Source organism: Emydura macquarii, unplaced genomic scaffold (assembly GCF_026122565.2).
Source record: "Emydura macquarii macquarii isolate MOO-44397 ecotype Brisbane River unplaced genomic scaffold, CSIRO-AGI_Emac_v2 contig_1263, whole genome shotgun sequence".
Classification (NCBI taxonomy): Eukaryota; Metazoa; Chordata; order Testudines; family Chelidae; genus Emydura; species Emydura macquarii.
The window spans coordinates 10,565,167-10,578,894 of NW_027131400.1; the positions used below are offsets into that span (position 1 = coordinate 10,565,167).

A 13,728-nucleotide genomic window follows, 5' to 3' on the forward strand; every position below is an offset into this window, starting at 1 on the left:
CCCAGCTGCCCATTTATGGTCACATCACACTGAAGGTGAAGTTCTCTCTTGGGATGAAATTTCTCTCTTGGGATGAAATTAACTCCTGGATTTAAATGATTTAAAGTGAACCTTCTCTCTAAATCCTGCATCACAGGTTGAACGGATGTCTGATTTGCAGGAGGTACAATTCCTCCTCACCCATTCCACGTGAAGCAGAGAGAGACAAAAGAACCTCAGCCAGTATAAATTAGCATAGTTGGTTTCATTGGCACTGCACTTATTTACATTAGCTGAGCATCTTCCTTACTTCTCTGCTGTGTTAGTTTTCCATTAATATCCTCAGCACTCCTGAACCTGTTTGTTTGCCCTCCAGCAGCAGCATTAATAGACCCCCAGAAAGTTTTCCTCATGTCCACCGCATCAGGAGCAACATGCAAAGCCTTCTAGGGTGCATTACAGGCAAGCAGGGAAAACAAACAGGGTTTGGGAGCTCTGGGGACAGAAATAGGAGATCTGGACTCAGAGGTGGAAGGCAATTCTGTATGAAGGGAAGGAAAGACTCAGCTTCTGAAGAGAAGGAGCAGTGCTAATGAAGAAGAGGCATTTATATTGAGGAATTGTTTCAAGATAGGTTCACTCAGCCAAGCTGATTTCAGCTATTTTCTGCTTTTATTCTCCTGTATTTAATAGCTATTGGATGGTGGTAATGGATGCTACTGCTCACTTGCTTTCAGACATCTGAGGTTATATTTCCTTTGAACTTACCTTGAATAGATACCTAATTTTTTATTTTTCAAAATTCAGGGGTGGAGAGAAAATTGAACTTTAAACCCAGTAAATTTACATGGAGCAGTGGTCCTACCATAAACTGGAATAGTTTAAAAAAAACAGATGCCGCTATAGAAAATGCAGTTGTGCTTTTTCCCGTTTCCTGCTGCTGAATCAGGTCTAATGATGTGCAGGAAGAAGACAGGTCATTTTCATGAGCTTTATTCCTACTTTGTGTCATAGTGATGGCTGGCTAGACCTCCTGAGGAGCCAAAGAACTCTAATCGGTGACCCTTGTGCAGACTTAAGTAGCACAGGGATCTTTTCTATTGATTCAAGACCTTAAGTAGCAAAATTTTGCAACAGTGTTGATCAAATAGATAGCAAGTGTGATGCTTTTATAATGCTCATCTCTGCTTTTTTAGGGAGGATTAAAAGGTGCCCAGAAGAAAAATTAAGGTTTCATCTACACACACTAGTTAGGATTTAATTTTTACTTCAAACCTCAAAGCCAGTGAAAATACAATGAGAACATCTGGAAGTTATAACACTGAATGAATAGTAGATGTTTTATCTAAGTCTGCTTGTCTCATGTTTCCTTTGTAGCTTGTCAAAATTTTTCTTTGTTATAGCTAGTTCCAATTCCCTCCACTCCCGTACAAATAGGTAACAAGCTTGACAAGGGCTTCACTGCTAAATAATTTGGATCAGGAGTTTTTCAAGCTGTATTATATTGTGAATTTCCTCTTAACGGACAAATTGAGCCCTGCACTTTGTGTAGTCATTTGTACCAGTGCAAAGTGTTTGTAAACAGCTGGCATTTTAATTTGTCGGCATTTTACACCCACTTGGCACTGGTGGATGGCAACACAGAATCAGACCTATTTACAATAAGGCCCCTGACAGAGTTGGTGTAAAGGGGCCAAGTGTAAATGACATCAGATCTATTGTGGGTCTCTCTAGTGTTACCTTGTCTCTCTAGTATCGTGGTACCAACATGGTTACAACTACGCCGCATAGACCAGACCTATTGTTTTTTGGATCACTTCCCATCCTATTCATGATAACGCAGAGCAATCTTCCTTTCTGTTGGTGATTGAAAAGGAGCCTTGTGACAAGCACAAAAATTACTTACGTGGAACAACAGTGTTAGGGAACTATTTAATATATATTTACCTACTTTTAATGAGAACTAGCAGCTGGAAACATAGAGGAAAGCCAGCACCTTGTGATCAGCCAGCTTTAGACAGCCCCTGCCAGTTCCATAACCACTGGTAATCCAGATGGCACTGATAAGAAACCACTAGTTTAGATAAACCACAGGGTTTAGTATTACATTTGTTTATTTATATGGTTTTCTTCCATACAGACAAGCAACGAACTGGTGCAGCCGGTAAGCAAACCTCCTAAAACTGTAAGAGTCATGGTTTAATGAGTGTGGTGTAATATAGTTCTCTATTTCATCTATCAATATCACTCTTTTAGATTGCTAGCTATTGTCTCCAAATATTATAAACCATATAACTTTTTCTTAAATGGTTTAATTTAGTCACTTTGCATTCTTTATCTTTAAACTAAAATTACTATAGAGAAATATGAAATTTTGTGTTTTCTCATCAAGTCCACCATTATCTTTTTCATCTTGTTCTTTTCTTTGCTTTTCTGTCTGCCTAAAGCCTGATTCTTCAAAAAGTCTTTCCCTGTGTAACCTGGTCATGGAGGAAACCCCAAACAATGGGTCAACAGAAGATATTAACAGATCCCAAACTGATCTAGGTTCACTCAACTGGGGCCTAGAACTTAGCACAGCCAGTGTCAGCCAGGAGATCACTGCAGGTGGTTCTTTGCCTTTCCCTGAGGCAGAGCAAACCTCAAGAGAATCCACAAGTACATTGTCTGCTAGTGGTTGGCCTGCTGTAGGTGAGCAGGAGGATCATGCATCAGGGCCATCTTCTATAGATGGAAATGAGAGGACTTCACTGAAGGAACATACAGATGCTAGAAGTATCACATGCAAAGATTTGGAGACTGAGCAGTCTTTAGCGAACGAATCCAGTTGTGAGATGCCTATCATGGGAACGAATAGCTTATTGGATGAATCCCCATGTGATGTGGAAAAGGCAGAGGAGAAGAAGCAGGAGGAAGAAGAGTCTATGTGGGTAGGTGTGGAGCCATGTGAAAAAGTAGAGACCAGAGCTGTTAACTTCAAGGAGATAGAACATACAAAGGAGTTTGAAGAGACAGATTATGAAAATAAAGAACACAGTGAAGTAGAACATCTTGAGGGCTTAGTAAAACAAGAACATGAAATCCTAGAAAACACTGAGATAGAAACTGTATGGGAGTCAGAATATAATAATGGGCAAACGGAGACAAACGTTAACAATTACCTTGAGGAAATTGGCCTAGAAAATCATGGGCAAATAAAATTTAAAGGGGTAAATGTCATTCAAGAGATAGATGGAAGAGTTCCTGGAAGTTTATTGAGTACAGGGTTGGAAGATGGGGCCAACATAGTAGTGAACACATGTAAACATGTAGAATGTGCTGATGCTGAACCTGAGAATGTCTTAGATATCTGGGATCGTGACCGTGAAATAGTGTGTTTGGCTGACTTAGACCAGACTGGCAGTGTTATTGGAGGGCGTACAGCCATGGAGTGCACAAATGTTATGGGACTTGTTGTCCTAGATGTTACAGACCACTCTGAAAAGGACAGTGCAAATGGAAAAGTTCTGTGTGATGCTGAATTATTCAGTCCAGAAGAGTCTGGTAAAGAAACAGAAGATAATAGCTTCAGCACCCCCCAGAATGGTAGTGCTTCTGATGAATGTCAAGCTGCCTTTACACTCTTTGAAAAAGAATTGGCAGTGCAGCCTGAGTCAGCTGACAAAGCTAATGCAAAAGGCAGTCATTCTTGTTTAGATAATGTGGAAGATAAATTGGTAGCTAGGGCAGTACCTGCAGTGACTGAAGACCATAGTAGTAACATTAGTGTCCCTGGAGGAGCCTTAGAAACAGATCCCTGGCTGGCAAACTGGGATCCAACAGTTAATAATGATCCCTGGGGGTTTTCTAGTCTGTCAGATGACCAAACAAATGGATTTGATAACTGGCCATTTTCCTCTAAGCAACAAGACTCAGAGGAAGGTGATATGGAAAACACCTGGCCAAGCTTTAGTGATAAATGGCCTACCCAAGACTTAGGAGGTGTAGATAATAGCTCGGGAAATATGGGTGTAACCACAACCAATAAAAATCAGGAGGTATCTTTAAAACAAGGCTCATCTGGGGAGCAGGCAAGCATTAGCAGCCCTGGACCAAGCCAGGAGATAGCTAGACCCATGGTTCTGTTTCAAGTGGGAAATTCCAGAAATGCTAGCACCGAGAGTTCAACTAGTCCCAAAGACAATGAGATCAACAACTCAGATTTATCTGAAGATGAAATTGCTAACCGGAGATATGGATTGTTGTACCAGGAAATTGAGGCTGATAAAGAAGAGGTACCTACCCCAGTGTGTAGCATAGTCTAGAAAAAGAGTTCCTTAGGTTGTACATAACCCTGTGTTTTATAAACAGTCCATTTACATGTTCTCCCAGCCCCCTCTAAACCCTTGCTAATCTTGTTGAAAATTTCTCCTGCAACTATTCAAAATGTGGTGCAGTTCTAACCCATCCAGGCCCATTTTTGTATTTTATATTTTCTTTAAACCCCCCCCCCCCCCCCACCTACTGTCTTTTCAAAATCCTAAGATCTATCATTCTGCCTTTTTTAACCTATTAAAATGTTACCAAGTAGCTTCTCTCACTAACCTTCTTACCCTTCATCTTTTTCTTATTTATTTTATTTTTATTTTTGGTGTGTTTCAAATTTGCAAATAAGAATATATTGACTTATCCTCCGAGTTAATAAACTAATGATAATTATTTGTTCTGCTCTCCACTTCCATTAGACATCCAGCAGCACATTTAATGGATTCACACAGGTAAGAAATAAACAAGTTTGAGAGATTTTCTGTGCTGTCAAGGGTGGAACAGAACTGACCTTATGCTTCGTGGGTCTCCCACTGCCAGAAGTATAAAGAGAGGAGGACAACACGAGACCATGAGTTACCCTTCCCAGTCCCAGATGTCATACATAGTGGGCATGTTCATGTAGACATACCTGAGCTAGCTATAATCTAGCTAGAGCGGATACCGGAGCAGTGAAACTGCGGCAGGAAGAGTTTCAGCGTAGGCTAGCCCCAGGGGTAATTACTCAGGGTTTTGGGTGGGCTTGCCTAGCTAGTTCAGGTATGCCTATACAAGCTGCAGTCATATCCCATGACTGCAGTGTAGACGGGGCATGCACAAGTAGGGCACAGCCCCCTCAATAATAATTGGGGGCACAGAATTCCTCCAGCCCCAGGGCTCTGGTAGCGGGAGAGCGAGCTCCCCCTGGCTGCCGGAGGGGGGGAGGAGAGGGAGGGATGAAAGAGCAAGCTCCAGCCGGGGCACAGGGAAGGTAAGAGCGAGCTCCTCCCAGGGCTGGGGTGGGGTGAGGAGGGAAGAGCTAGCCCTGCTGAGGTCAGGACCGGTTGGGGGAGGGAAGAACGAGCCCCTCCCAGGGTAAGGGAAGAGCAAACTCCTGCCTGGGCAGGGGGGAGGGGGAAGCACAGATGTGCCCTTCCAAAAGAGGTCAAATTTAAATTCCTGAGCACGCCCTCGAGTATAGACATCCCTAATGTCTCTGATATGGCGCCAAGGTTTCAGGTGAAATCTTGGCACCACAGATTCTAGGGGGCCAAAGTTTCACCCCTTAAGGTGCTGTGCCTTAGATTTCTCATTGATTTTTCTGGAAGCAAGTTTACTCAGGCCTGAAAACGTTGAAAAGCGTGGGTTTCGTATTCTTCCCCTGATTTTTATGCTCGCTTGTACCACCTTTGTCTTCATTTTTTCAAATCTGATTTTCAGTAAGGAAATTAGTTCTGGTTTATTTGTAAACCTTAGAAATTTACTAGTGGTGAGACTCTGTGCTGGGCCTTTCAAAGGCGTAGCAAATGGGGGTGGGGTGAGGAGGGCTGCTCTAGGGCCTCCAGCATAATTTAGGCAACTCTGGGTCCTAACTAAGCCCTGGTCTACACTTACCTGGCGATTCGGCAGCAGTCGATGGGAGTTACGCACGCTATGCAGAGTAGCTTGCGTAATTCCCATTGACTGCTGTACTTCCCTTCTGCATGGTGTATTCATTGCACTGCACCAATGGGAACTGCATTCCTGTCAGTGAAGCGCTATGCCACTTGAGGGCGTGATTTTACAGTGTCGACTTCTGGATCGATTGAGCGGGTCTTCACTGACCGCTCAATTGATCCAGAAAGGTCGATCTGATGGCGGCGACTTTGCTACCGTCAGTGTAGACATACCCTAAGATACAGCAGCATTCTTGGGCTACTGTATGGGTCACAGCATGCTGCTTGAAATTAGGGTGACTAGATATCCCAATTTTATGGGGACAGTCCTGATATTCAGGGGGAGCGTTCTATGGGTTCCTCTTATCTCGCACTCCCTGTCCTGATTTTTTTACACAGTTCCTATCTGGTCACACTACTCAGAATCTCTGCAGTGCTGTGGCCTCACCCCAATGCCTTTCCCACACTCACCCTCCTTACACTAAGTCTTGAGATGGGGTCCTCAGAAGGCACACTAGCTTCCAAGCTGCTTACACCAGGGGTAAACTCCCACAGGTGGAATGGGGCTTTCAATGCCCCTTTACGCTTCTCCATCCCTTTTACCCAATGCAGTGAGTCTGGAGTGGAGAAGAAAAATCTCATCCTTACTTTCAGACACAGCCAAATCTTTGTACCACTGAAATAAATCAAAGCTCTCATTTAATTCAGTAGAACCAGAATTTGTGAATGATCTGACTGCATATAATGGACCAGATTTTTAAAAGCTGCCTTTCACGTTTACACCTGCAAATTGTTGGCGCAATTTTGCATCCATAATTATTTGATGGGATAGTTATCATAGGTACAGCTATGCACCTGCTAAGATAATTCGGTGATGGGTGTAGAAAAGAACTAAGCAGAATAGAACAAAATAGAGCAAATAATGGCAAGCACAAAAACGGATGCCAGTTCTTAAAAATCTGCCTCATTACATGTGGATTTTAAATTTACACTGAAATTTTGGGAGGGATTTTCAAATGAGTGTTGGCCAGGCTCTGCTCTTCTTGAAATATATAGCAAACATAAAAGTTATTGAATCCAGTGCACTTTATCTATAAAATAGCCAAGCAGAGCTGGTCAAAATGTTTTGTCTTAAAAAAAAACCTGTCAAACAATGCTGTTTCAACAAACTTGAGGTATTTCTTAACACATTTTAACATCAGTAAAAATTCAAATTGAAAATCTGTATACTTTTTTTTTTCAATTTGTAAAACTTTTTGTTTCTTTTTTTGCTGGGAAAAAATCCCACTTTTCCCCATCTTTTTATTCCCTTTCCCTTTTTTCCATAAGGGAAAGTGCATAAGGTAATAAAAAAGTGAGATAAATTAGGGAAAAACCCCTATTTTAACTCCCTTTTAAACTTTTTTCCACTGGAAAAAGTAGGGGGAATTTTTTTTGTTTTGTTTTGGTTTTTTTTTAGAGGAGATTGGGGGTTTTTTTTCCCACGAAAACAAAATTTTTTGTTTTTTAATTTTTTGGGGGAAAAAAAGCATCAAAAAACCTTTCTAAAGCTTTCATCTAAAAACAAAGCATGAAAATTGTTGAATGAAATAAAAAAATCCACTTTTTGAAAAGGTTGAATTAAATATACTAACCTTTTTTTGAACAGCTATTTGAACAGCTGTATAGTTGATCATATAATCCACCAGAGAAATGCAGAGGAGAATCTCTGTATTTATAATAAACATTTAACAAATGTAAAAGTTATTGCACCCAATGCACTTGACTTGTAATATCTATTTTATACTGTAATCTCCCAGAGGAAATTAGAAGACCAGATAGTGCTTAGTTAACATTTGTAGATTGAGTGAAATGTTAGTTACGCAAATCTGTTATGTGAAATACTAACATCTGATACATGTACCAAAATTCTATACTTGTGTGAAAAAACCTGTTTAACTTGCTTTCACATCCCCCATCTCATTCGGATAAGCAGATTTTAACAGTCTGAAGGTATTTTGCTAACGTATTGTTTAAATTCCTTTTTTTTCCCCATAGGAGTTTCTTTGAAATTTTTAAAAAATGTCTTTGTTGATTTTGAAACAGTGATGCAAAACGCATATAAAATATAACAAACTATGGGCCAACAATGACCAATCATTTTACAAAACAGTCTTCTGGTACATAAGAATAGACCATGTCACTAGGGTGCCTGGGAAGACAGAATTGGGCTCCGTGAGTGCGATTCTCATCCCTGCTCCAGCCACTTTACAATGCGGAAAAGAGACGGAGCCATGTAAAGGGGCCCTAACAGCCCCAGGTCTAGCTGAGAGAGAATTCCTTCAGTGCAGGAACTGAGGAAGATGGCTTCAGGTTGTCCTCCAAGGACCCCATCGTAAATCCTGGTATAAGCAATGTGCCTGCAGTATGTCTAGGGGTGGGCAGGGCCACAGCACAGCATTGTGGAAAGCTGGGGACAGGCTGTCATAATTTAACCCATCCATGGCAATCCAGACTTCAGAGCAGCCCAGAATCAGGAGAGTACAAAGTTGATTTATCACCATCTTAGTTGTCCCTCCCCCTGGACTGCTAATTCTGTGCTTCTTAAAGGCATATCGTAGACTCACATCCCACTACCTTGAACGGTCCCTTACAAGATGTGCTAACTAGTTATGCTAAACTATCTGCTCCACTTTGCATTTTGCTGTGACGCTGGGAGTATCTTTCCCAGACCTGAAGAAGTGTTCTGAATGGCTCAAAAGCTTGTCTCTCTCACCAACAGAAGTTGGTCCAATAAAAGATATTACCAAACCCACCTTGTGTCTTTAAGAGAGCTGTTGTAAGTTAGGTGCACTGTGAAATAGTTAGCTTAGTCTCACACTTCTATGCCTTCATCAGGATAAGGTATAATAGTTTTTTCATTCTTCTGTATAAAATGTTTAATTGTCTACATTTGAGGTAAACTTATTAAAATGATCTTTTTGGAATCTGATTTTCCCTAACTCACTTAGATAAAGCTCTGAAGTCAATGAGAGCTTTGCCTGACTAAGCCTTACAGAATAAAGCCATTGGTAGATTTCTACAGGATTACTTAAAATATTTTTTTCTTCCTTCCTTCTTATATATCCCTAGGATACTTCTCTATTCACAGTGCAATCAAATCAAAATGTGGTAGATAACTTGGTAAGTTGTGGCTTTTATTTCTTTTTTTTTTTTAAATGTTCCATAAAATATTGTTGTGTTGAATTTGTGCAAATGCATCTATTCTGTTGATGAGCTTCCATCTTTTAAATCATGTACCCTTTGCCTGCAAGGTAGGGCTAAGGATTCTGTTGTAGCTATGAATGTTTGTAGTTCTTGTAGCTATGAACGTTTACCCACTCAAACATTCTTTTACAAAAGCAAAACATAACAAAATAAAGCCCACAACCATCAGAAACATTGCCCTGCACCCAGCATCTTAAAAAAGGATGTTTAAAAATATTTCAAGTTTATTTTTAGTTTTAGTTTTATAGTATAACAGCAGTGGTCTGTTTGCACATAATTTATATTAGTTTATAAAACTAGTGCAGTCATTGCACCGTGCATTGTTAACCAAGCAGATGCTGGCCCAAAATGGCACCAACTTCATACTCTGTGTTGCAATAATATATTAGCTTTGTCACAATTTTTCCAGGTGGAAATATTACTTTTGATCAGTAGTTCTTCATATATTTAATCAGATGGATTTTTGTTATCATAAAGGGATTTAGAAATGTTTTTGCAAGTGATCGTGCCCTGGCAGGCAATTTATTCTCACCAGTACTCTACTGCAGTCTTGATTTAACTAAAGTGATGTAAAAATGTGAAATGTCAGCAAGTAGGAAATAGAGACATACACCGTATATGCTAGCTGGCAAACAGGAAGAGTTTTGAGAATATTATTTGGTGTGGCTTTTGTACAGTGCATATGTATATGTCCAGAAAAGTAATCAAACACTATTTTTCTATCATTCAATAAGTGCACTCTGGGCAATATTTAGCTGTAGTTCAAACATGGCAAATAGACTGAAGATTACTTGATAAATCCTGTTGTGTGCAAGGAACTTGAAGAAAATCGATATAATCGGCATTATAACAATTGTCTAAATTGCAACAATTACTTACAGCATTAAACCTTAGGAAACTTAGTAGTGGCCTCTCTTAGGTAGAACTGCCCAGTGTTTTTCATTCCAGTTTCTGATTTCTTCCATGCAGCTGATATTAATTTACTATGTAGAAATGTGCTGCACAGCATGGTATAATATAATGAATGTGTCTTTATACTGAGCCTCCTGACATCCTTACATAGGCAAACTTCCATTGACTGCAATGGGAATTGGCCTATTTAAGGAAAGACTGAAAAATGAGTAAAGACCTCTTGATTTTTCCTAAAAAATATTGGAAAATAAAATGTTTTTATCTCTTAAAGACCTTTATAGAGGCTGCCTTTTGTATCACAAGAGACTTGCCAATCAACTGTGTGATGGTATTAAATGTGAATGAAGATGCTTGACTGAACTAAATAACTTCCGAGCTTTGCAATGTACAGAGTAATTGTTCATGGTGAATTAATCCATTATGGTTATTTTGTCTGGTTGAGCTAACTATCCTGTGTAAGTGATTCTAACCTGTAGCTCTCTTTCTGTATGGAACTAATCCTGCCCTAAGTATTTTTAGCCCACAAAGTTATCGCCACGCATTAATTGCTTGGAACCTCTCTTACGAAAGGTGGAAGTTGGTATACATGCGGAAAATCCTTCTGTTTCGGAGGGACACTTTGCTGCAGAATTCAGGTTGCACCAGGACTAGTGTTCCTTCATGCATCCTTACACCAGCAACAAATGTATGCTAGAATTCAACAGAGTCTGAAAGACATGACTCAAAAGATGGATTCCACGGAGGTAACTAGTGTGGAGTTAACTGAGGAACTTGTTAATGACAAACTGGTTATTTTCCTTCTGCCAGACTTAAATAAAATGTTAATGGGAGAAGGAGCAGACACTCAGTTTACCAGTGTATCGGGAAAAGAGCAGGAATGCAAATAGTTTTGGTTAATGAAGCTAATGATGAGCTTGGGGATAAAGGTAGGGTGGCTAATGGGAATGAGGATATGGAGGTAGAAGTTACCACATCCCAGGTAGAAGCCAAACTCGAACATTTTAAGATGACTAAATCGGTGGGGGGGCTGGATAATCTCCATCCAAGAATACTAAAAGAATTAGCATACGAAATTGCAAGCCCGTTTGCAAGGATTTGTAATGAATCTGTAAACTCAGGGACTGTACCGTATGATTGGAGAACTGCTAACATAGTTCCTATTTTTAAGAAAGGGAAAAAAAGTGATCCAGGTAACTACAGGCCTCTTAGTTTGACCTCAGTAGTTTGCAAGGTCTTGGAAAAAATTTTGAAAGAGAAAGTAGTTAAGGATATCAAGGTTAACAGTAATTGGGATAAAATACAACATGGCTTTACAAAACGTAGATTGTGCCAGACCAACCTGATCTCCTTTTTTGAAAAGATAACAGATTTTTTAGACAAAAAGAATGCCGTGGATCTAAATTACTTAGATTTCAGTGAGGTTTTTGATATGGTTCCACATGGGGAATTGTTAGTTAAATTGGAAAAGATGGGGATTAATATGAAAATTGAAAGTTGATTAAAAACCTAGTTAAAGGGAAGACTACAACGGGTCATACTGAAAGGTGAACTGTTATGCTGGAGGAAGGTTACTAGTGGAGTTCCTCAGGGATTGGTCTTGGGACCAATTTTATTTAACTTTTTTATTATTGACCTTGGTACAAAAAGTGGGAATGTGCTAATAAAGTTTGCGGATGACACAAAGTTGGGAGGTATTGCCAATACAGAGAAAGACCGGGATATCATACAGGAAGATCTGGATGACCTTGTAAACTGGAGTAATAGAAATAGGATGAAATGTAATAGTGGAAAGTGCAAAGTCATGCATTTAGGGACTACTACTAAGAATTTCTGCTATAAGCTGGGGATGCATCATTTGGAAGTGACAGAGGAAAAGAAGAGTGTATTGGTTGATCACAGGATGACTATGAGCTGCCAATGTCATGTGGCCATGAAAAAAGCAAATCCGGTCCTTGGATGCATCAAACAAAGTATTTCCAGTAGAGATAGGGAGGTGTTAGTACCATTATACAAAGCATTGGTGAGACCTCATCTAGAATACTGTGTGCAGTTCTGGTGCCCCACGTTTAAGAAAGATGAATTCAAACTGGAACAGGTGCAGAGAAGGGTTACTGGGAGGATCCGCGGAATGGAAAACTTGCTTTACGAGACGAGACCCAAAGAGCTTGGCTTGTTTAGCCTAACCAGAAAAAGGTTGAGGGGAGATATGATTGCTCTCTATAAATACATCAGAGGAATAAATACGAGGGAGGGAGAGGAATTATTTAAGTTCAGCACCAATGTGGACACAAGAACTAATGGATATAAACTGGGCATCAGGAAGTTTAGACTTGAAATTAGATGCAGGTTTCTAACTATTAGAGGAGTGAAGTTCTGGAATAGCCTTCCAAGGGGAGCAGAGGGGGGTAAAAACCAAGCTGGCTTCAAAACTGAGCTTGATAAATTTATGGAGGGGACAGCCTAGTTTTGCAACTGACTGATCTTTGACTGCTGGTGGTAGAAATGCCAACAGCCTGTTCGATGGGGTTGGTTCTGAGTTATTACTTGGGTGTCTGGCTGGTATCTTGCCCACATGCTCAGGGTTTAACTGATCACCGTATTTGTGGTCGGGAAGGAATTTTCCCCCGTGGCAGATTGGGAAAGGCTCTGGGTTTTTTTTGCCTTCCTCTGTAGCATGGGACATAGCTCACTTGCTGGTGGATTCTCTGTATCGTGAAGTCTTTAAACCATGATTTGAGGACTTTAATAATTCATTCATAGGTTAGAGGTTTATTACTAGAGTGGGTCGGTGAGGTTCTGTGGCCTGCACTGTGCAGAAGGTCAGAGTAGATGATCATATTGGTCCTTTCTGACCTTAGAATATATGAGTCTATGATGATATTTGCTCCCTATAACGGCTCTCTGGTATGACTATATCCAGCATAAATAGACAGAACAGGAGCCATTTATTTTCAGAACAGACAAAATTGCATGTAAAAGAACAAGGGATTGTTCTAAAATCTCATAGTAACAACAGTCTTTTGGTTTAGACTCTGGACCAGTAGTTATGAGCTCTTAGTTCAGGTCCAGCCTCTGCTACAGACTTTCAGAATATTCTCATTCAGGTCAGCTAATTTCTCTGTGCCTCATTCTCCACCTCTCATACGGGGATGATACTACGTCTCTACCTCAGAGGGATGTTGTGAGGATCAGTTAAGCACACAAAAAGTGATTTGAAGATGAAAATGCTAAGTATTAATTATTGTTACTAGGCCCAATCCTGCCATCCTCTCTGAGGCAAAGGTCTGCAGGATCGAGTCTGTTACGACAGCCGTCAGGGAAAGAGAATTACGATAAATACAGAATGGTCTTTGTGCACTCTTTCCCATTTCCCAATTTCAAATGTTCTTCAATTATTTTTCCATTTAAAAAAAACAAAACAACCTACATAAGATTGAGGCAGAAGAAGCTCCATCTTTGGAACCCAAGCCTGAAGAACCCTTGACTCTCCCTGTTACTGCTACTGCCGCTTCTGAGCTGGAAGTGCTGGCTGCTGAACCTAGCGAGCCAGTGGAGGAAGCTGTGGTGAGTGACCATTATCTCACATGCCCCAACTTTCATCTGATTGTGTTTTGTTGTGTTTTGTTTTGTGTGTGTCTCCACCACATTTCAG

At 40.4% G+C, this 13,728-nt stretch overlaps 1 protein-coding gene across 3 annotated transcripts in view; it reads left to right on the forward strand.

The window, feature by feature from the left end:
• AMPH (amphiphysin) overlaps positions 1-13,728 on the forward strand; it is a 163,792-nt gene that overhangs the window by 126,642 nt on the left and 23,422 nt on the right. For 2 of the 3 annotated variants that reach the window (XM_067550403.1, XM_067550404.1), the window contains exons 14-18: positions 2,120-2,143; positions 2,427-2,909; positions 4,704-4,736; positions 9,030-9,080; positions 13,509-13,640. In XM_067550403.1, the coding sequence (XP_067406504.1) occupies positions 2,120-2,143; positions 2,427-2,909; positions 4,704-4,736; positions 9,030-9,080; positions 13,509-13,640 (723 nt within the window). The remainder of the gene's footprint in view (positions 1-2,119; positions 2,144-2,426; positions 2,910-4,703; positions 4,737-9,029; positions 9,081-13,508; positions 13,641-13,728) is intronic. The other variant, XM_067550405.1, reaches the window with a different exon arrangement.